This window comes from Trachurus japonicus, chromosome 23, assembly GCF_045865225.1.
Source record: "Trachurus japonicus isolate A0001 chromosome 23, Traja_1.0".
NCBI classification, from domain to species: Eukaryota; Metazoa; Chordata; class Actinopteri; order Carangiformes; family Carangidae; genus Trachurus; species Trachurus japonicus.
Window position 1 is genome coordinate 7200761 of NC_140929.1, and position 22846 is coordinate 7223606.

Sequence of the window (22846 nt, forward strand, 5' to 3'; positions counted from 1 at the left end):
GCGCTATCATCTTCTTTCATGGGGGGGCTAACCTCTCTCTGTAAGAAGACCCCAACCTTGTCAATGTGTCTTTGGGTCTGTGTCATAGAGACTGTGTGAGCTATGCCCCGCTTCGCATTCCTCTGCCATCCAACCTCTGTCCAGCCTGGACTTTCCCACAGAACCCTAAACCCTGTGAATGAGAGTAGGCCTTTGTTTCAGGCATTTTTCATCCTGATCCCAGCAACTTCCCCATGGTGGAATGCAACAGGAATGCCAGCGCCAGCTACCTGGCATTAGAGAGTCTTTGTGCGGAAATAGGAGAGGCTGAAGGAGAGAGCAGGTCAAAGAGGTTTGACAATGGATAGCTCACTTCTCAAGGTGCCCAGCCCTTGTTACAGCGCCTGGGTCAGGCCTCGTAGACATGGAAAGGTGCTCCAAGGAGAAGCGATAGGAACCTGTTTTTTTTCCTTCTTCTCCTTCTTGTTCTTCTTTTCCTTTTTTTTTGCATCTAGGTTAGTTTCGCTATGAATTCTTTTAGTGTCACATCTGTCAAGTTTGATCCCACTGCACAAATTATTAACTGCAGCAGGTGATGTAGCAACTGATTGGCATGCATGCATACACGGCCGCGGCTGAAACGTGTGTCTGCAGCAGTTAACAGGTTGTTGTGAGCCTATCACAGGCCAAGAGCGGGAACAGAGAGGCAGTGGTTACCCTCAAGGTGCAATTCCACTCATTCCTGTCTGCTGAGAAAGCAGCGAAGGAGAGTTTTTAATTTGAGGGATGCCAACTGAGGATAAAGATTTATGATGATGCAATGTGATCATGTTGAGAGGAGTCTCCTCTTTTTTTTTTGCCTCTAAAAGAATTTGTTTTCACTTCAGACGTTCAGCTGGGACTCTGCAGCTGATGCAAAGTGCTGCATAACCAACGTGAGAACTTCTAATGGGATATAAATAACATTCATTCAGACTGGTGGGACCAGTGGAGGGGCCACAAGCGTGGAGGCGGCACACAATGTACATGTCAGAGCAGGAGCTGGCTTTGAGGCAGGACGCTCACAGACAGACTGACTGACTGACGGTTACCTGGGCCCGTCAGTAAAGCCATTTCACCTGTAACCTGAGCAGCCCGGCTTCTAAAACAGTCGGCTGATCTCCACCGGATCCTGTGTCGGACGATAAGGAGCCGAGATAAGGCGCTAAATGAAGGGTAACGACAGAACTATGAAGACGAGGCCGGAGCATCAGGTCGCACCGAGGTGATACTACATGTGATAACCGCTATTACAATGGGGCCTCCACTCACCTCCCGTGAGAACCAGCATCTGCAACCTGCAGCCAGCTCCTCTCGGCCGGACGTCCGCTTCATAAAAAATAAATATAAATAACCTGAGAAATAACTGAGATTGAGTATGTATGATTAGCCGCCAAACAGCAGTGTCACTTGCCATTTGGAGTCGACCGAAATGAAAGCGAATCAACCTCAACATCAGTTCTAGTCCAAACCACTCAGACCAAATCTAAGCCGTCCTATTTCTTTGCCGTTCGCTTATATAGCAGATTGACTGTTCAACATCTCTTTTCCTAGAAAACTCAGCAGATGTTGTATTTATTACGCCGGGCTGCCAAGAATCTCGGGGAGGACAACTGAACACGTGAGGAGAAAGGGAAACTTTGTGTTGACCAGACTCCCCTTCTGCCTCCTGAGAGGAAATTTTATGAACTGACTAGGGAAAGATAAGGCGTCTTCCTCGACACGACCGCTCATACTACAAATTCCTCTGAAATCGCTGCAGTATATTCACAGGCCGACGTATGCGTTAACACGTAAAGTTACGCGACGCTTGCCAGAAATCACCACCGTGACCCCAATAAGAATCAAGAAGCTGCCATTTTGAAACCAGAGGTGACAGGTCACAAATCAAAGCAGATCATAGGCAAACATTCCTGGATGGCTATAGTTAGATTTTACCTCTACACTTAAGTCATTTGAATTATGCAGGATTTTTCTTTTTATAGAAAAATATGCAGATACATTTTCATTTCTGTGGTGCTTTATCTGATTTACCAATTTTTTTTTATATGAGAGGAAAATCTAAGTCATGCAGCAGACATTTGCCTTCGGTTCTTGTTTGCTATTTACAAAAGCAGACTTCACCATGGTCACCAGGCCTGAGAGCAAAAGAGAATCATTTCCTATTTGAAACCTCATTATGTAACCCAAGGATAGCTGTGTGAGCTGCCTGCCACCCCTGGAGCACCCGTGAGATTCACCGTTAGATTAGGTTATATAGCCTTACAGCAGATGAGGGGGGCATCAGGATGGGGCTTGTTAAAATGTCTTGGTTTTGACAATGCAGGAGGAACACCTTCCCCATGCAACGCAGCCTGCGTCTCATAGGGGAGTTTACCTGCAAGTTTAACAACAGAGAAGTCCAGCCGCCATTCACAGGCTCAGAAAAAGGAGAACAAAGAGACGAGGCACAAATTAGTTCCTGTTAAGGCTGTAAAAATAAAACCAGAAGGTGGAACCTGTTAATTCTGAATGAAACAAGACAACTGAAACAATAGTCTACAGGACAAAACACAGAAACTCAAGCCGAAGTTAAGACTATGGGATCTTGGATGTCTGTTTTGTTTATGATACAATCATGTGAAGTTTCAACGAAATGTATCAACTGAATATGAAGTTTGCTATTGACAAATAAATGTTAGCGTCGCTGTAGAGATAGAGCCTTAACTTACACTAAAGCTACCAATTAATTGTACTAATTAACATAGGCTATGTGTAGTTTGTATTTCACATTTAATGGAGGCAGTACGAACAGAAAGGAAATAGCAACGAAACTCTTGCCTAAACTTACCAAATTGGCGGCTATCCAGGAAATCACGCGATCTAAACTGCTATTAAATAACATGTAAATTTCCGTGTTATTAATTTGATTGATTTCAGTGACATTTTTTATATTTATATAGATTTCTTGTGAGCTAAAAGTAGGCTACTCTGTGGGGCTGTTCTTAGCATAGCAGATGATTTGAGCTAAATGTGCCAAGTGCCAACGTTCACACAATGACAATGCTGCTGTTACATCTTATATAACATTTTACATCATAATTAGCATGCTAACATTTGATAATTGGGCATGAATGGATGTAAATTTCATCTAAAGCTAGGCTTAGCTACTGTAACACTAAAGCTAAATTTACCAATAGATTTTTCACTTTCACAGTTTTCGTTGGCCTATAAATTGATGAACTAACAACTTTGTCATTCTTAAATAAATCAACTGTAGTAAACTCCTGCTAAAGCCAATCGTCTACTTTCTGTGATGCTGCATTACTCCTAATTTGTGTGCCAACATGCTCATGTTTAGCATAGCACATTTCTGAGATTAAGAGCATACCAAATATCTCAAATTATCTGTCTATTATCAAATTGATAATAGAGCATAAATGTTGCTGAGATATTTCACCTAAAGTCAACAAAGGTGACCATAGAAGAATAAAAAGTCATCAAAGTCCAGATTCATCCTCTGGTGACCATGAATCTAGGCCTACAACATTGTGGCAACTGGAAAGTCATGCAAGCTGCAGAGATTTCTCAGTGTGGATCAAAGAGAAACTAACAGACTGCTACTCTCAAAGCATTTGCATGGCTACAAAGGCATAAAAAAACAACACGTTTATAACTACAACCTTTGTATCTATCACAGAGGCTGCCGGATAGTTCACAGTTCAACGCACACTTCCTTACTACTCTCTGCAGCCTGTTGTGTGAAGTTGGTGATGATCATCAGACAGACAGAGGGCTGAATACTGGTTTGCTGCTGTGTGCTGCATAAAAAAAAAAAGTCAAGTCAGAGGCAGAGGCATTTTGCTTGTGAAACCCTCCACACAAAAAAGGGAAAATTTAAGAGTGGTTCTCAAATAGCCAAATTCCATTTTCTCCTCGACGCATCACAGTGGTGTGCTCACCTAGTAACTGGTAAACACACATCAACAATGACTAAAAAGCATTAATGAACCTTGAGATGTTCTCCAAAGAAAACAGTTTAAGTGTTGCCACACTGAAAAGCTTGGGGAATATCAACCCTGCTGCTGTGGCCTATGTGACCCAGTAAGGCCGTGTTTACACCGCATATCTACTTCAAATGCCGTTTTACTGATTTATTAGGTCGACTATCACTGCAGGAAGAAATCATATAAAACAATATAACATAAGGCATCCTTACCTGGCCGGCTAACACCTGACCATGATAAAGCGCTATACAACTAAATTGCAGAGATTACGATCTGCCATAAAGTGACTCTGTGAAACCACTTCCAGGGGCCAGAGCTCAACCTCAGAGACAATGGAGCTCATGCGTGTGTGACGTGCGCAGTGCTTGAAAAGAAAACCAAGACGTCCAGTCGGACTTCACACAGGACATGTGGCCTCAGGGCGTGTTGCCTGTGTCACACGACTGTATTGTTGTATTGTGTCTGATGCGGTCAATGTCAGGGTGGTGCTGCTGGACAGATGCTCATCTAACGTCTACGGCATGAATTATTAATAAAACTCTACAAAAACAAAAACCAGTCTGTCGAGAGTGGTGTTATCATATTCAATATCAGATCCTGATGCTTCTTCATCTTCTTAAATTTCAGTTCCTTTTTGTTTTGTTCACCATCAGGTCCATTAGTCTCATTATTGGGGATGCACAAAGCATATTTACTGTACCATGCACAATACTGAGATTGTTTACTTCAGGTTGCCATTTTCTGCTTTTACGATTTCAGTAAGATATTTTGCATTATTTACTCCAATATGTACTTGATGGCTTAAGTTAATAGTTGGTTTCCAGGTTTAGATAATCAACAAATAATATGCGATGTATTTAGTAGCTTTAATTCCCTAGCAGTAGCTATATAAAATGATTAGACAAGCTCCACTTTTCTTTTACATTATTGCATCACTAGGGCTGCTCCATTATGATATATAATAATACGCTCAAAGGGGCTTTTATGTATTAAGATATTTTGATGCTAATACTTCGAACACTTGCCTATTTACATATTTAACTGATCAATATTCGCATTCATTTTGAATAGTTCTAGCTACCCGGTCAATATACTGTAAGTCCAATGTTGACTTAACTACAAAGTTTGTAGGTTTAGTCTGATGGGCATGTAGCATTATGATGGGATTGAAACATCTTAAAGCTATGAAAGCAGTGAGAGTGAACCAAAACAATAAATCTATGCACCAGAAAAACAAAACAAGGAACTGAAAGATGAAGTTTAAAGGTTTAAATGGACACAGAGAGCTGAATAGGATGCTAATACTCTTTGATTATCACTAGGGGACACCTCTTTTATAACCCACAATAAGTTGATGCATTCATATTAAAATATTTACTATAGCTGAGTACTTCCAAAAACTAGAAATAGATAGTAACAATAATGTGAAAATCTATCCATGTACTGTTTATCAAGATGACTAGTGAGTCTAGACTGACTTAGCTGCACCAACAATGTAAGACAGGCAGCTAACCATATCCATGACTCAAGTCTAGACACCCTGTGCTTATATCTGGCCCTGGTCTTTGGTCTGACTGTGGGAGGGCGATACCCCCCTATATACGAAAGTCAGCGCCTATGCTACATGGCAGCGAGCGAGTGAGCATGAGGCCCGCTGCCTGTGGCACTGTGCAGGCATGTTCCATTCTGTCAGAGCTCTGCAGCACATAGGCACCATTTCACACGGTCCCCCGACTCTTGGCTGGGCGAGTGGGAACTTTAGAGGCTCTGCTGACAGCCTATACCGAGCACTTCAGCACTTGCGGCTGCAACTGCAACGTTTAACCTCCTTTCATAATGACATGGGTCTCCTGCTCAATGCATTTCTAAAAAAAAACAAATATATGCAGAGCACGAGTGCATGTGTTCTGATATAACAGCTGTAACACCACCAGGTACAGTAAAAGGTCTGTGTTGACAAAATGAAAAACACAAAATCAGACTCAGATGATGAAAGGCATTTTTTTTTTATGTTGTTGATGATGTTTTTGGCAGCTCAAATGAGAAAAAATGACTTCATTGTTCTTCATGAGTGACTCATTTATTATACAGCAGTGTCAGGAAAATCAACACTGAGTCCTATTGCAGGTATTTCCCCCCAAACAGTGAATATCTAAGCTAAGCATTCTCCTCAAACCAACCCCCCAGTATCACTGAGACCGTTCACATTGTGTGTGGTCTCTCAGTGGAAAACCCCTCTGTGTTTGAGTCTCGAACGCCACCTACTGTTGTTGGGTTGAAATTGCTTTGCTGGTGCTGTGTATATTCCTCTATGAGCTCTCTGAGGTCAGGAAAACATTAAATATAAAATCATTCCCCATAATAAACAAGAAAATCAAAAATGTCATAAAAGTTTTAAGGCAAGTGTTTTTTTAATTCCTATGGTTTGCTTTTTGATTCAGAATTGCACCTTATCCCCATATCAGTTCATCTGGACACTCAGCCAGATAATTCAGGTTGTTGTCCCTCCTCCATTGGAGGTTGTTGTCCCTCCTCCACTGGATTTCTTCTGTACATTAACATGTATGCTGTGCAGCTGTAAAAATAAAACAAAAATGCACCAAACTAAGTTTTGCCTTTCGAGGTTGGGATAGGAAAAGAAGAAAAGACACACATTTGTAAAAAACCAGCAATAAAAAGAGAAAATATGAATAGAAACAAGACACGTTTGTTGTTGAGAGACAAGACAACAAGACAGATGAGACGGATTTCCTCTGTTTAAAAGTTAAAATGTCTGAAAATCCTCACTGTGAAAAAACACCTTGAGTCTTTGATCCTCAGTGAGGGAACAAACAATAAGTCTTTGTCTTAAGATCTAAGACTGTTTCTGTAAGTGGGAAAATAAAAGCTTAGTGATGTCAGTGGAAGTCAAGTATTTAAGGCTTGAACTGTTATCAATAAAAAACCATTAATTTGACTCTAAAAAGGCAGCTGGAGGCCGGTTTAAGCAGCTTTAAATGAGAGTCACATGTTTTTGTTTTCATTACTTTTTGCATTGCTTCTGTAGTCTTTTTACAGAAATTCTTTGACATATATGCTTTTTTGAGGAGTATGCTGTTGTAAAAATGACAGGTGAACCAAAATGGCGCCCTGAGGTGCACCACGGTCAAATTAAACTGGGAAGGTGGAAGAATTTCTCATCTTAACTAGTTCAGCTCATATGGCTTCATTAAAAGACTGTTTTTAGTTTAACCTATATATAAAACTTCAAGTGTAAGAATGTATCTTTTTTTGAGATATACCATGAGCTCAAGAGGTGCTGTTGGGCAGATTTTGTTTAGGACAGAGCCAGGCTAGTTGCTTGTGAGTGGTATCTTTTTTGTTTTCTTTCAGCAAGAAAAAAGGTTCTTTTAAAAACATGTGGAACGGTTTCTCTGAGGTGAGTCCATTACCTTCTTATCAGAAAATGTCAAAGCAAACACGTAAATTAATGGGATGTGTAATTTACCTGTGGTTTCCGCCATACGTACGCTCCACCTCGCGCCAGGAGGCCTGTGAATAAGACGTAATAAATCACATATATAAATCGACATAAAAACAGTTAGATTAACGCAGAAAATTGTCAGACATGTAAGAATAAAAGCTACATTTCAGTTTTAAGTGCAGCAAAAAATGTCAGGCTATTTTACAAAGAAAGAAATACACTGCACTTCAGTGAGATTTTAGTCTTATTGGACAAACCTGCTTTACATGGCTGTCATCTGCGTAATACCATTGCTGGTTCACCTGGTCGTGAACGTAGGCAGTGTAGTGACCAAACGTTGCAGAACCAGAGTGCACGACCACTGCATACAGAGTGTACTTGCACCCAGTCTGGATTAAGAGAAAATAGACTATTAGATGTCAAAAAATACAATATCAAGATACTGGATAGTAAATACAGGTACCTGGACAAAATCTGGAGAGAATCCCTCTTGAACAGTCTCAGAGAAGTCAAAGCTTTCTGGAAACGTGACGCGGCAATCAAGTTTTTCGGTGAAACCACGGCGATTGCGAAAGCGTTTCAGGTGCACACACAAGATAGGAGGCAAGGAGACGAGTGTGACACCCTGAAAGAAACATGAGGAAATGAAAATTGATGACAGCGTTGGTTAATATATTTTTGTGCAGCATTAAAAACCAAACCTCACCTGTTTAGACGGAGTCTTGACTTCACATTGTTCACAAAAGCAGCAATTAATACCACTGAGCTCCTGCTCCACGAAGAACGAGGAGATGCAGCTTTTCTGTAAAAGATTCATGATAGAAATACATAAATGTTAAAATCTTATAAAGTTTAAACTAATCATGTTATATTTTGGGAAATATGTCCATTTTCTTTCCACTTGAGAGTTTTGAGAACACGTTCATGTCTGTAAGTAGCAGGTTAGCATAAAAATGTATGGTTAGCATATCTTGACTTGTCTTCATTCTGAACTGCTACTGTAAACAGCATACTTCATGTACAGACATAACAGTGGTATCAATCTTCTCAGCTAATGTTTAAAACCCTCCACACAAGGGGAACTGCACCAGAGAGTTGTCCCTCTCCTCTATATGCAGGGGCAGACTGAGCAGGTAGCTGCTGTCGGTCTGGCGATGGTTGCACTTCAAACACTGCAGGTGCGTCTCCACGTCGATCTTGTACAGGTTCTTGATTTCATCAGCCTGGAAGAGGAAGAAAAATATATAGTTGACAACTAACAAGTGGAAAAATAAAAAATACTGAGGATTATAGACCAACCAGGGTTTGATCGTTCATTTGCCGAAACGTGAGGTCCAGGATGGAGACGAACACCTCATCAGCGTCATGCTGCACATTCACTGGGAAAAACAAATCTCATCATAATGAATAAATCAGACCAGTATTGAGACGTTGTCTAAATGAATCTGTGGTTCTTCTTACGTCGCAGACGGTGTCTGTCCAGGCAGTGGAGGAAGTCTCGATGGGGAGCTGACTGCTGATGGTTGCTCCTCATGGCTGCAAGAACTTTCTTCAACTCCAGAGGGATGTTATGATCTCTTCTCGAACCCGTTGTATCCCACCTGTGTCATTAACAAACACCATTAGTCTTGATGTTTTCACTACCTCATAAGCCTGGAATCTATTAAAGTGAATGTGCATCGTTGTCCTACCTTTCCAGCACGTCTGCTACTTCCCAGGTGGCAGAGAGGGTCTGCAGCAAAGAGTTGACACAGCAGGACAGGTGGTAGTTGCTGAGGCCTCTCATTCCTGAGACAGAGCATTGGAAAGGATAAATAACATGTTTCTGATACCTTGAACCCAGCCTGTGTTATCAGTGGGTGGGTATACCATAATGAGGTGCCCACAGAGAGGTTTAGGATTACAGAGAGGCTTTGAATGTGCAAGAAAATAAAAATGAACAGTGACATCTCCCCTATTCGCAAAGAACACATCCTACATCATACACGTTTATCAAAAATAACCAAATGATTCATTTGTATAAGAGCAGGAAACTCATTTGGCTCATTACAGAGGGCTACCTGACCTGGTCTACTGCACATCCATACATTGTCAGTATTTTTGCTTAATTTTGCTGGAATAACTGGTTTTATTGAGTTAAACAGTTCTGTTCAGAGAAATATTAAGACACGGAAATGTCCTGAAGAATGGGACTGAAACCACAGGTCACATGTTTGGTTTGTTTTTGTTGTTGCTTTAAACACTCTGGGCATTTCTCTGAGGAGAGTCAGGAAACAAAATTAATAAAATAATTTATTTTTGATGTGTGAAATTATATCTAAAGATGGATATCATTCGCAACACAAAACATAAGTCCTGCAATAGTTAATAACATATAGAGATACATATTCATATAAGGAAACTGTCTCATTTTAAAACTTTAGGCTTGTAGTGTTATTATGTTGGACTGGATAGAAGTTATGTTTACTACTGTGTTTAAGAAATAGTCTACTTCTAAAGCAAACTGTCACACAAAGTCAAAAACAAGTAGTGAAGTTACATCTATTGCACAACAGCAGTTTACTGCACAGTGCACTGTCCTGCCCAGGTAACAGGCTGTAACTTTCAGATCATATTCAACATCAACAATCATCATCATCATCATCGGTCACATTGCTGCCTCACTTACTGCAGTAGAGCTCTGTCTCCGTGGGTAAAGAGAGTAACCTTGAGAAGAAGCGACTCATGACTTGACTTCTCTCAGCTTCAGAAACGTCCCGGGCTGTGGTTTGTTGGGAGAGCAGGAGTTAAAGGTTTCGATCTGTTTCCGTGTAAACATCACCGACACACCAGCTGCAGCTCGGCGGGATCACTTTCGTTTTGACTCGGTCTCCTCCTCCGCCTCCTCCTTCGCCGGAATCGAAACTTAAAACGCTGCAACGCACTTGCAGGATGTGAACAAATAAAACATAACTGATGACGCTAAACAAACTGCGACAACACCCGGATTTATTATTATATTATGAGCCATTTAATCATTTCAAATGTCACTGCCATAAAGACTTATTTATAAAGGATTTTCAATTGGGATATTACAGTGGGACGGAAATTTCGAGTTTTCTCGCGATATTTGCACATTATCTAATAAGTATTACCTATGTGACCTTATACCATGGATCTATAATAAGAACTTTTATTCTTATAATAGATCCATGGTCTATACATAGATTTTGTCTGCACAATAACTTGGTTTAATACAAACACCATCTAATATCAACGAAGAGCTTCTTGATTTTCATTATTTATTTCACATTTGCCAGTTGTTTACTACAGTTATGTCAGCTTGAATAACTCTAACAAGCCATGAAAGATAAAATCAAAATAGACTGTACATATATTTATTGCATATATTTGTCCTATTCTTGTAGTGGTGTATCAACAGCCATTATTTTTTTTACCTCCATCACATCAACATGTGTTTTGTTCATACCTAACTGTGACTGTGTTTTACTGTATGTTACGTAGATGCTGCTGCTGCTGCCTCAGTTAATTACTGTCCTGGTTCAGTAAAGTAATCACGATGATGAAGTGGATTTTGCCTCATGGATGGAAAATCTGATCCTGATACATTCAGCATGTGTCAGTGAGAACCTGAGTTCAATTTATGGGAAGAGCTTAGTCATCTTAATGTCATCAAAAGTCTGCGGTCTAGAGTTTAAAAATGAGTAAATACTGCTGGGAATGTTTTAGTTTGTTGATTACATATACCGTATATAACTCATGGTTTTCATAAGATCACACCTGGGAAAGAAGGTAAAACCATTATTGTCTTGGAAAAGTTTAAAAGTGACTCTCTGTGTTTTACAGTCCTTTGCTGTGAGCGAGAGCATGAGAGTACGATCCAAACATGGAGCTCCACATCTGTTTGAGCAGCTGCAGGAGTTTGGAAATCCACATGAATGAAGACGGGAGAGCTGCAGGAGGAGAACACGTGGGGGAAAAAAATGCACCAATTTATAACTAATCAGGTGTTTCATGCTTCAACAATGAAAAAAAGACAGAAAGAGCATTTTCTCCAACCTGGATCCATTCGGACGAGGAGCATGTAGAGCAACACCGCTGCCAGGAAGAGTCTCTGGAGACTGGAGGAGCTGGAGCTGGATAGCCTCAGTTTCCTGTGTAAAAAGCCGAGTATGGCTTCGAGTTTGCTCATCACAGCACCTGCAGAACACAAACACAGTCAGAGAGACTGTCTGCACTGATGATTCGTATTAGTGTGATTCAGTAAAATGCACCTAATCAGAGTTGAGTTAAGATTTGTGACCTTTATTTGACACTGTATTTGAGTTTGAGCTGCAGTCAGGACTTTGAGGCGGTTCTCGACTCTGTTGCTCTTTTTCTGCTACGACATCCAGCGCCGTCTGTCTCTGCTCCTCGGTGAACGCGCTGCTTCCGACCTCGCCGACGACCAACTCCCGAGCCTCCTCCGTGAGTCCCAGAGGAACCAGGACGTGCAGCAGGTAGAGCTCTGCGACCGTCCCGAAGCCCGGCGCTCTGCTGTTGGACGAGCTGTGTAGCCACAGACTGGCGGCCTCCTGCATCACAGCCGGCTCGCCCACCTTAGAGTGGAGAAGTATGCTGCCAACACGAGAGACAGAGGGAGATGAGATCAACTTTAGTTTGAGTCCAGTCAGTGTGAATCAAATAATGAACTAATAATCTTAAAAAGTGAAGACTGGTTTGGCTTTCTTGTCATATACAGTATAATAGTCAATGCAAACTATTTGAGTTTTGGACTGTTTGGATGAACTGTGAAAACTGAAGACATCACTTTGAGCTTTTATAAATATAATAGTGACCATTTTCACTATTTTCTGACACTATGTGCTGGTTGTTGTCTTTTCAAGTATTGTCCCTAATTGGAAAATAACTACGTTTTTTAATTATTATTTTTCAATCTACTCACCTTTTGACTATTTTCTCACAGCATCAATCAATTGTTTATAGGAAACACATCAGAAATTAGTAACAAATTACTGACTGGATGTGTTTGTCTTGTCTGTTCAGATGTCCAAAATCTAAAGAAATTCAATTTAACCATTTTATCTAAAAGTACATTTTCATTTTGTTTATTTAACCAAAAATTCATATACCTGCATGCATTTATTAGTTTTTTTCTTTTAGTTGTTCCTAAATGTATATATACATATATTTAGTTTTTACACCCTTAAATTTATGTTAATATAAGTTTAATATAAGTCTGTTTATCTATACAAATGCATACTTTTACAACAATTTACGACCTATCATCTTTGGGTCAATTAAAAAACTTTCAAAAATAATTTACAATAACTATGACATGCCTCTTTTAAGCATGTTTGATAGTTTGCACTTAATAACTCAATTGAACTATATGCATAGTTTCCTGTTTAACTGGTAGATTGGTGGTCTACTACTGCACTTGTTTTGCTCCACTCACCACATCTGCAGGATCTTTGCTGGGATCTTCTCCGGGTGCTCGTACTGCTGCAGGACCCAGGAGAGGACGCTGTGCCACTGGTTCATCTCAGCCAGGGACTGAATCCCAATGATGCAGAAACCAGCTTTCAGCTCCGCGCACCTGAGGACACAAAACCACACAGATAAGAGAGACCCACGGTCACACAAACAAACACCGAGGCAGCAGCAGGTCCACGGTCCACAGGCTTCCCACTCTCACCTGCTGTCCTCCGGGTCCATGCTGTTCAGGCTCTGCAGACCTCTGTCGCATGAGTCCAGAGCTGCCTGGAAATCTCTGTGAACCATCATCTGCTCTGCAGCCGCGTCCAGCATGGTGACTGAGCTGCTAGCAGCCTGGCAACCGACTAATTTAAGAGAAAAACAACTAACACAAGTGGCTTTTTATAACCTCAATAGATGCTACTCGGCGTTAAACTCTTTAATTTAAACCTGCGAGGCGAATAACCCCGTGAAGAAGCTCAACTTCTACCTCACGCTGCTCTTCAAACTTTTTGTTTACAACTCTAGATCCCTCCATCTTCCTGGGTTTGACGCCGCCAGCCAATCAGACGACGCGCTCTTCAGCTCGCTCGAAGTAGCCAATCACGTTGCAGCTTATACGTTCCACAACACGTCATTACGTTTTTTTCTCGCTCTCCTCCTCGTCTTGTAAACACGTGTGCACCGCCGTGTGTGTGGAAGTTTAAAAACCCTCGCTGAAACTACGTGTTTGTAACGTAAGTAACATTTATTCTTTACGTTATAAAGCAGAGAAAACACTAGTTAGCTCGTCGAGTTAGCAACGTTAGCTATAAATTGTGTCGTGCTACTAAATGTTCCTCTGTAGCATCTTGATAGCTAACTGCTAACATGCTAATGTAATGTTAGCTACACATGGGCTTTAATACCAATTGACGTGGGTTTAGCTTAATAATATAACGTCGCATACTTTAATTATAACGAACTGGTGACAGTTTATAAAGTTAATGTTATGTTTTAAGTTGATATGTGGACTGTTACGTCCTATCTCTTGTCTCGTGTAATTTTCACTGTGAGCAGGTGACGTGACTTCGTTCAGATCAAATTACTAAACTACGCTACATGATGCAAGAAAGAGGGAAACTTTGTGGACAAATCTTATTTAAATCTAACCAAAACATTGCTGTTAACCTGCTTAAATAATCAATAACAGGGACTATTCCTGTAAATAATCAAATGACATGTGGATCTATTTTTCTGTGTGTGTTATCATCAAAAACAAAGTGATTGAGAGTTGTTGTTGGGATCAAGTGAACTGTCATATTGACTATCATATGAGAATTTCATTTTTATTGAGCCTAGATAGCTGCATGTGTAATGTCCATCATGCATTTACCATCATCTCTACTGTGCACAGAGAGTTTAATTGTTATGACATGTTACTGTTTTCAGAACATCCTTTAAAAATGGCCAAAAGCCTGAGGAGCAAGTGGAAGCGGAAGATGCGCGCAGAGAAGAGGAAGAAAAACGCCCCCAAGGAGCTGGCTCGTCTGAAACAAGCTCTGAATCTGGACAAGAAAGGAGAAGCTGTCATGACCGACGTGCAGGAAATCGCCACCGTGGTGCCGGCCGACAAGATCAAGAAGCAGACAGACGTTACTATGGGTGAAGAGGAGGGAGACGGTGAGTGACTGCACAGTAAAAGCATGATTATTACACATCAGTGGAAGCCAAAAGCTCTTAATTAATCGATCTTTGCACTCCTTATTACAGAGGGGAGGATGGACATGGACAGCAAGCGCAACAAGAAAACACAGTTGGATGAAAACGGACAGTATCCTGCGTGGATGAGCCAGCGACAGGCCAAGAAACTGAAAGGCAAGAGGACAACGAAGAAAGCGGGCAAGGGCAAGAAGAAGGGCATCGCCTGGTGAACCCACCAGAGGAGATCGAAAGACGTTGGCTTCGCTTTTTTTTACAGACTTCTGATGCACGGGAGAATCAATACATGTATTGATTAACACGTGTTACATCATGTCACTTCCTGTTATAGGAGCTCATTCACTTCAGTGGATTACAAGATTCCTGGTTGTGCCACAGAGCCTCTTGTTGTAAAGTAATTCACCGGAGAAGGAACGTGTTTGTTCTTATGGAACAGCAGCTCCACCTTAACGTTTAGAGAAAAATAAGACTAATGCAAAATGTGTCTGCCTTTATCTTGTCTGAATATGTCGTAACTATGTAGGTGATGGATTTAAATCTTTCTCATATAAAACTATCTACAAATCCATGGCCATGGTTTCAGTAGTTATTTTGTTTTACACCATTTAACATCAGGTAATTATGATTATTACAGGGACTTGGGTTCATTTTGAGGGAAATTTAGGTTGTTGCATTTTATCTACTCATTGCTCATTTTCTCTGTTGTCAGACTCTAGATTAATACACATTATTTGTCAGATTTTGCCACATATACTAGGATAGTGCGTATGTGCAAATCACTATTGACTGAAATGTGATGTAGATAAAACAAAAAAACATGCTCATTTCTAAAACAGTAACTTCCTTTGTTCTTTCAGTTTTTAATGACACTTTGTTTTATCATACAATCATGATTGAATACAATTCCAGTGATATATAATAAATGAAATCAGCTCTAATGCTACTGTAAATCGATGACGAAACAGATGTTGCCATAAAACAATACAGAGAAGCCTGTAGAAAGTTTTATTGAGTCTTGATATATGAGATGTACACGCCCATGATTCATATTTGTTGGTCATATTACTTGAGAAAAACAAGATTATTACAGTAAAAAATAAAGTGAAAGGGGGGCAGGTTTGCTGTGATCTGCTGCATAAATACAGACTTTAGGGAGTGAAGCTCGTGCAGCGTCGCTCACTGCAGCGTGACGTAAGCGGCCGGGAACAGACCGGTGCGTCCGTGACAGTATCCCTTCCACCAGCCTTCGTCGATCATCTCTATGTTGGTGATCTCGTCTCCGGGGTTGAAGGAAATTTCATCATCCGCCTCTGTGGAAAAGAGAGAAACCATGAGGTCTGTCCTCACAAGTGTGAAGAGACGACTATTAAATGTGATAAGAAGAAGTGGTGTCCTTGCCTCCCTGATAGTCGTAAAGTGCTGTCGCCTTCTGGCCACATGTCAGGTCTTCATAGTCGTCTGCGTGCGTAAAAAAGAAATACACAGAAATGAACAAGTGCTATAGTTTTGAGAAAACTAAACTGATGTGTAACTGCAGCAGACTCGGACTCAGACCTGTCGCTGGAGGAGGAGGAGCTTCACTCAGGTCTTCGTACTCCCCTTCACCATCCCCTTCACCGTCGTCCACCAAGGTCGACCTGTGAGGCAGCGGTGGGCAGTCTTGATCCTCGAAATCTTCAGAGCGCGGGGGCAAAGCCGGCGGCTCATCGTACTCTGGTTCCACCTACAGACACCAACATCAGTTTCATGAGTGCAGAGATTAACTAAAAAGACTTTTAGCTCCAGTTTGTTAAACAGCTACGAATCATGTTGCTTTTTAAAGGGATAGTTCAACATTTTCTCTCGTAACGTTCCGTTACTATCTCATAGCGTGGAGAATGTGCAGGTCACAACTTGTCCACCAGAGCGTTTTGGAGTTGTTGGATTGTGTATTTGATGAGTTTGATGAGGGAAACCAAGAAATCCCATTAGCCTCCGACGTAGCGTAGCTCTGAGCAGCTCGCGGCTCTGCTCCGTCGCTCTAAAAATAGCTTGCACCGACAATTTAAGGTAACGAACCTACTCCTAAAACTATACGGATTATGGCAATGGGCCAATTTGCCAAAATGTGAACTATCCCTTTAAATATGAACAAAAACTACTTGATATTGATACTTATTCAGTTATTATATGCTCCTCATCTGTGGAACAATCTCCCTGCACACCTGAGGTCTGCACAAACTGTCAATTCATTTAAATTAGGGTTGAAATCGTATTATTTGCTACAGCTTTTAACTAAATTCAATACATCATTTTAATGATTTTAATCATTGTACTTGCTATCAATGTCTTATTTCTTTCAAATATATATTTTTTGTTCTTTATTTTAATGTATTTCTCTGCCTCTGTAAATCACTTTGAATTGCCTCTGGTGTATGAATTGTGCTTTACAAATACATTTGCCTTGCCTTTATGTAATTCACTTGTATTTATATTGTTCAAATTCATAAACTGATTGATTGGTGTATATCAGTTTATTTCACGACATTTGATGACAATAACACATTTAGATCATTTATCAAGTTTCTAACATCATTTGGTCGAACTGATGCGTCTCACCTCTGGTTCAGGTTCAGGTTCAGGTTCAGGTTCAGGTTCTGGTTCTGGCTCTGGTGTTTCGTCTACCTCTGGCCTGCGGTGGGGTAACTGTGGAGGTGGCATGTCATTGTCGTACTCTGGAGCCACATCTGGAACAGGTGGAGGACGAGACTCCTCCTCCTCCTCCCTTCTGCTCTCTTCCTGCAGGAAACACAGAACACAACATCACAAACATGAACATCGACCATTTGTTACATTTTCCCGTGTTATTTTTATCTTATTTTATTTTATTTTTTACAGTGCGCGCCGTCACCTCCTGTCTGCGTTTGGCCTCCTCTCTCTCTCTCTTCTCTCTGGCCTGTCTCCTCGCTCTCTCTTCATCTGCTTTCTTCCTGTTCTCCTCGTCTGACGCCTTGGCCATGTTCTCGAATCGCGCCTTCAGTTTCCCTGCACCTGCACTTGCTGCAGAAAACAGACGTGAACATGAACATGAACATGAACATGAGCACAGTGCATCGGCAGTGACCTCAGTTCTGTCTCCAGTCATCTGAACAGAGAACACAATGCAGCACTTTGTGTATTTAATGGCGGATGATTACGGAGAGGGGAAGGAGGATGAACGTACAGGCCTCCAGTGGTTGTGTCTTTTCATAAGCAGATGTGGGGGAGTCCATATCTGAGAAGCCAGCTGCGCTCTAGAGGAAGATGAATCAATTAGAAAAGTCAAAAGAGGCAATTATCTTTCACTGTTTCCAGTGTTTCAATCCTGATTAGTGCTGAAATGATTTGTTAATGAGTCGATAAGCCACATGGCAGATAAAGTGAACAATAAACACAAGAGATTAGTCATTATAAATCATGAATCTGCTCCACAGTGACAGCTCAAACTGTCAGATAATAATTGTCCCACATACACTAGACTGAATTTACATATATGGACTATTTGTACGGTGGCCCTGAGAGGTCAACACACTGCAACTTGAGAAAACACATGAAAAAAAAAAACACATGTGCTGCAAATTCACACAGTGGAGTTGTTGTTTAATGCTCTGAAATTAAAATCATTGAATAACAAATTTGTCCCTGCAGCTTTATCACCTTTTTCTTTAAAAGTTGTTTTTTGTTTTCTGAATTTGCAGCATGTTTTTGTCTCTGCATGTTTTTTCTTCAGCTGCATCGCACTGAGCTCTCAGGGCCACCGTAGTTTTGGCTAAGTAGGAAAATGTATGTACGTCTGTATCACCACAGCTGGGTTAACCACCGAAACCTCTGCTAAGCTGCATAAACAATGGTGGTATCCTACTTAGAATATTTAACCATACTTCAATAAAATAAAGATTATTCCACATTTAAAAAAAAAAAAGTCATTTTCCTCTTTAAATAAAGATAAAAACATTAATTAATGCAACACAAATGCTCATGAAACCAGCCTGATACTGACCTTATCCATGCGATCTTTCTGTACTCCGTAGCGACCACCAAAACCTGCCGAATAATCTAAACAGAACAATAAATAGAGAGATTAATTCACTTCCACTTGAGTGTTATATTATTACGTGCAGTATTATACATGTGTGGGTGTTGTCTCACCTTTTTGTGACTCATGTTTCTCCGTCTCAGACTTGTAGTCGTAGCCCAGCGCCGCTTTATCCACTTTCTCCTTCTCGACACCAAACTTCCCTCCAAATCCCTTCGAATAATCTGGTAAACATGACAAGACAAGAGTTCAGAGTGAAAAAAATATGAAAAATAAAAAACTAATGTCTCAAAACCAACAAATGCTACAACTTAAACTCACCTTTCTGTGACTGATGCTTCTCAGTTTCTGCTTTATAGTCGTATCCCAAAGCAGCTTTGTCCACTTTCTCCGTCTCCACCCCGTATTTACCTCCGAATCCCTTCGCATAGTCTAGTTAAAAAAAAAAAAAAAAAAAAGGTGCAAATGCTAAATAATTAAATCGCATTTCAAACAAACTGTGTCAAAAGTTACAAATGATGCAGCTTAAACTCACCTTTTTGTGACTGGTGCTTCTCTGTTTGACTTTTATAGTCGTACCCCAAAGCGGCCTTGTCCACTTTGTCCTTCTCCACTCCGTACTTTCCTCCAAAGCCCTTGGCGTAATCTGTAACAATGAAGGGTTGTCAGGGAAAGTCAGGATCACAATATGGTTTATTGCAGTGTCGGTTTTCCACATATGATGATGAATTTGCTTTGGTGTGTCGGTGCAATAAATAATAAGAAATCAGACAGGTGACCGACCTTTCTGTGACGCATGTTGCTTTACTTCCTCTTTGTAATCGTAGCCCATGGCAGACTGCACACACAACACACACACACTGCAGTTAATAACCACCAGAGATAATCACACATAATATTGCATTTAAACATTTAGACAAACAAATGGAACAGAACTTGATTTTAAAGGAAAAGGTTGTTCTTTAGTTTTAGTCCATATTAAAGGGATAGTTCAACATTTTGGCAAACTGGTCCATTGCCATAATCTCTATAGTTTTAGGAGTAGGATTTCTTGGTTTCCCTCATCAAACTCATCAAATGCACAATCCAACAACTCTCTGGTGGACAAGTTGCACATTCACCACGCTATGAACATTACGAGACAGAGTTGTTTTAGAGGTAAATTCTGCTCTCCCCGCAGTTTTTGGCAAGCAGTCTCTGTATTTGCCTCTAAAACAACTCTGTCTCTAGTAATGTTATGTTATTATCTCATAACGTGGTGAATGTGCAGGTCGCAACTTGTCCACCAGAGCGTTTTGGAGTTGTTGGATTGTGTATTTGATGAGTTTGATGAGGGAAACCAAGAAATCCCATTAGCCTCCGTAGTGTAGCTCTGAGCAGCTCGTGGCTCTGCTCTGCCGTTCTAAAAATAGCTTGCACCGACAATTAAAGGTAACGAACCTACTGCTATGATGACTATAGGGATTATGGCAATGGGCCAATCTGCCAAAATGTTGAACTATCCCTTTAAGTAAAGGCCACCTCTATATGTATTTGTTTTTGATTGAGCAGGTAACAACATTTCTAAATAGATGAATAATACGTGCAGGACTAAGTGAGAGTCCATTCATCTTCTGACCTTATCTACACGGTCTTTCTGGACGCCGTATTTCCCACCAAACCCTCGCGCCGCGTCTTTCTGGGAGGAGTGCTTCTCGACCTCTGCCACGTAGTCGTTACCCATGGCCACCTGGACGGAGGAGAGACAAACAGGAAGTGGTTTATATCAGCAGTGTTTGCTAAAAATCAAGGACAAAAACGATATCAAACAGTTATATTTGATCAAACCTTGTCCATTCGGTCCTTCTCCACTCCAAACTTCCCTCCATATCCGTAGGACGCTTTGGGAACGTGCTCTTTCTTCTTCACCTGCTCGTGCTCCACAGCCACCGTGTTTCTGAGCTCTGCAACACTGGCAGCGAGGGAGAGAGAGGTCACACAGAGGTCAAACACACTGACAGTGAAGAAGCTGTGCACGGTAACGGTCATACTTGTGCCTGGAAACCTTAAACTACTCGTTAGTATTACAGCAAATACTCATTATTTAATTATATTGTATTATTTGGTGTACAATATAAAGAAAGGTTACGAAAAGTTCTTCTTTCTAATGTATTACAACCAGTGTATGAAGCATTAGTCATAAGTTAAAACCGCTTATATAGATTAATATCTTATTCTTACACTTATCACTAGTGTCTGAATCTTTGGTCTCTCCATGTCAGCAGTGGTTTAAATGTCACTGTCGGTGTCATCATCATATATTACCCATATTAGGAGACGCTAGCTGCCTCACAGCCTGCGCTCTGCTCTCACTTCCTCTTCCTCTTCCTCCACAGCACCCATCTTCTCCTCTCATCTCCACCTTCTAAACCTTTTAAACAACCATTTACCTGCAGAAAAAACAAACAAAAAAGCAGGTGTGCATCTTCTCACCTGATGTGCTCCTTACGCCCCGAGCCCTCGATAGTCTTGGCCCCCCATCGCTGCTCCTGCTCTGAGACGTCATTCTGAAAAACAAAAGGGGAACGAGCAGAGTGAGGATGACACAAGAGAAGAGACGGAGGCGTTTCTGCACCGATTTCTTTTTAACATTTTCTTCCTTTTGTACCTCAAAGTCGGGGTCCGTCTCCCAGTCGTCCCCCTCCGCAGCCACCTTCATGCTCACATTGTGGCCCACCACTGACTTCCACATCTGGGTGTAGAAAAAGAAAAGAAAACGTTACAAACACTCAAGTTGACATTCAACAGTGCATAACAGTGCATTGGTGGGTTTAAATCTTCACACATTCAGAGCTGTCATAGACTATACTCATTGTGGTGGTGACTAAAATAACTAATGTACGGCCACAGCGCTCTGACCACCACTTCCTTAAGTCCCAAAAAGGAAGTTAAGATATTTTCATGAGAATGCATTTCCCCATAATGAAACATACAGTACTGTAGGTCCTCTTGTTATAAAATAAAAAACAACACATATGCAACAACTGCATAACAAAGCATTAAGGGTAATTACAGAACATTATCTTTTATTTTACATCTTAAAATCCTCTGGAAACAATAGGTATCTGAACATATGTCACTTATATTTCCTTTTTGTACCATATTCAATAGGTTGCCATGCTAAAAAAAGGTAGTGGAAAAACATTTTAATACTGGACATCCCAGTGCAGGTGCACATTAAAGTAGAAAAACTGTGTTAGAAGTCCAAGTATATTGTTTTAGCAGTTTAGAGGAAGTGTGTCAGGTCTACAGCTTTGTGTTATTGTGGTAAAACTTGATCTAACGGTTCACAAGACAATAGTTTAAGACTGTCTCACCTACTTCCTCAAAGATAAACTGACAAAGCAACAAAATAAATAGGCTACACACATGATACAACATGAACAAACGGGTCGTTAGTTCGTTTAAAGAGAAAGAATAACGTTACCTTGGACTCGTAGGCGCAGTAATATCCGTGTTCAGGTCGCTGACACAGAGCTCCGCAGGTTCACACAGGGCTGACACAGGCTGAGGGGCCACGCGTGAACGAGCGTCTAGCTCTACGTGAGCGCGCCTAGTGGCCTAGTATAGATCGATCCATTGATAACTTTTATTATAGACTCAGGTCCATTATAAAAATAGATAATAAAAGATGGTATGAACATCTGTTGCGCTTACATTTGCCACTACTGAAATATTAAAAGTTTTTGTAATGTTGCATTCAAGCGCTGTCAGAAATCCAAGTGTTGCCATCCCAGTTTTACGATATAGGCTACTATGGAGGAGCTTGTGCAACCTGTTCACCACCTGACTTAGCTACAGTGACCATTATGGGCTGTTATTTTTAGTTCAGGTTTCACAATGTCGGACTTTGACTCATAGCTTTAACTATACAACCGTTTGACTTCAAATAAACGTGATAATTAATCTGATGCTGATTCATAACAGAGACGTTCAGCTGTTTTTGACCTTAACCAGAACTGTGGCACAATGAATTCTGGGTAAATAAATTCTTCTTAAACGGCTGACCAAAAAACAAAACAAAAAAACAATTACAATTAAATCTTATTTTAATCTCCACAACAATAAATTATGAGCCATATTTAAAAAAGACAAAAAATTATTTTT

The 22846-nt window shown here is 40.8% G+C and overlaps 4 protein-coding genes across 7 annotated transcripts; 1 reads left to right on the plus strand and 3 right to left on the minus strand.

Annotated features, from left to right (window-relative positions):
• Nucleotides 1-6028: 6028 nt before the first annotated feature.
• On the minus strand, nt 6029-10416 carry LOC146962443 (ubl carboxyl-terminal hydrolase 18-like). The gene is made up of 10 exons (XM_085768810.1): nt 10136-10416; nt 9159-9255; nt 8929-9068; nt 8767-8846; nt 8556-8690; nt 8174-8269; nt 7931-8092; nt 7725-7856; nt 7492-7535; nt 6029-6579 (listed from the first exon to the last, which is right to left on the minus strand). Exons 1-10 carry the CDS (start codon nt 10191-10193, stop codon nt 6483-6485), a joined length of 1041 nt encoding a protein of 346 aa, XP_085624936.1. The 5' UTR covers nt 10194-10416; the 3' UTR covers nt 6029-6482.
• Nucleotides 10417-11112: 696 nt separating this feature from the next.
• On the minus strand, nt 11113-13495 carry pex26 (peroxisomal biogenesis factor 26). Its single transcript, XM_085768680.1, has 5 exons — nt 13166-13495; nt 12926-13066; nt 11771-12084; nt 11527-11667; nt 11113-11420 (listed from the first exon to the last, which is right to left on the minus strand). Exons 1-5 carry the CDS (start codon nt 13276-13278, stop codon nt 11308-11310), a joined length of 822 nt encoding a protein of 273 aa, XP_085624806.1. The 5' UTR covers nt 13279-13495; the 3' UTR covers nt 11113-11307.
• Nucleotides 13496-13580: 85 nt separating this feature from the next.
• llph (LLP homolog, long-term synaptic facilitation factor) lies at nt 13581-15214 on the plus strand. The gene is made up of 3 exons (XM_085768681.1): nt 13581-13682; nt 14377-14607; nt 14698-15214. The coding sequence occupies exons 2-3, from the start codon at nt 14391-14393 to the stop codon at nt 14856-14858; spliced, it is 378 nt and encodes a 125-aa protein (XP_085624807.1). The 5' UTR covers nt 13581-13682; nt 14377-14390; the 3' UTR covers nt 14859-15214.
• Nucleotides 15215-15531: 317 nt separating this feature from the next.
• Nucleotides 15532-22304, minus strand: hcls1 (hematopoietic cell-specific Lyn substrate 1). 4 transcript variants are annotated; one of them, XM_085768678.1, is made up of 16 exons: nt 22167-22304; nt 21348-21431; nt 21173-21246; nt 20528-20651; nt 20319-20429; nt 19484-19538; nt 19236-19346; nt 19022-19132; nt 18814-18924; nt 18665-18720; nt 17849-17918; nt 17537-17685; nt 17245-17424; nt 16201-16357; nt 16045-16104; nt 15532-15956 (listed from the first exon to the last, which is right to left on the minus strand). In XM_085768678.1, exons 2-16 carry the CDS (start codon nt 21429-21431, stop codon nt 15823-15825), a joined length of 1587 nt encoding a protein of 528 aa, XP_085624804.1. In that variant the 5' UTR covers nt 22167-22304; the 3' UTR covers nt 15532-15822. The 4 variants fall into 4 exon arrangements, with proteins under 4 accessions (XP_085624804.1, XP_085624803.1, XP_085624805.1 ...); XM_085768677.1 differs by having other exon boundaries at nt 16201-16369; XM_085768676.1 differs by having other exon boundaries at nt 15670-15956; nt 16195-16369.
• Nucleotides 22305-22846: the final 542 nt, after the last annotated feature.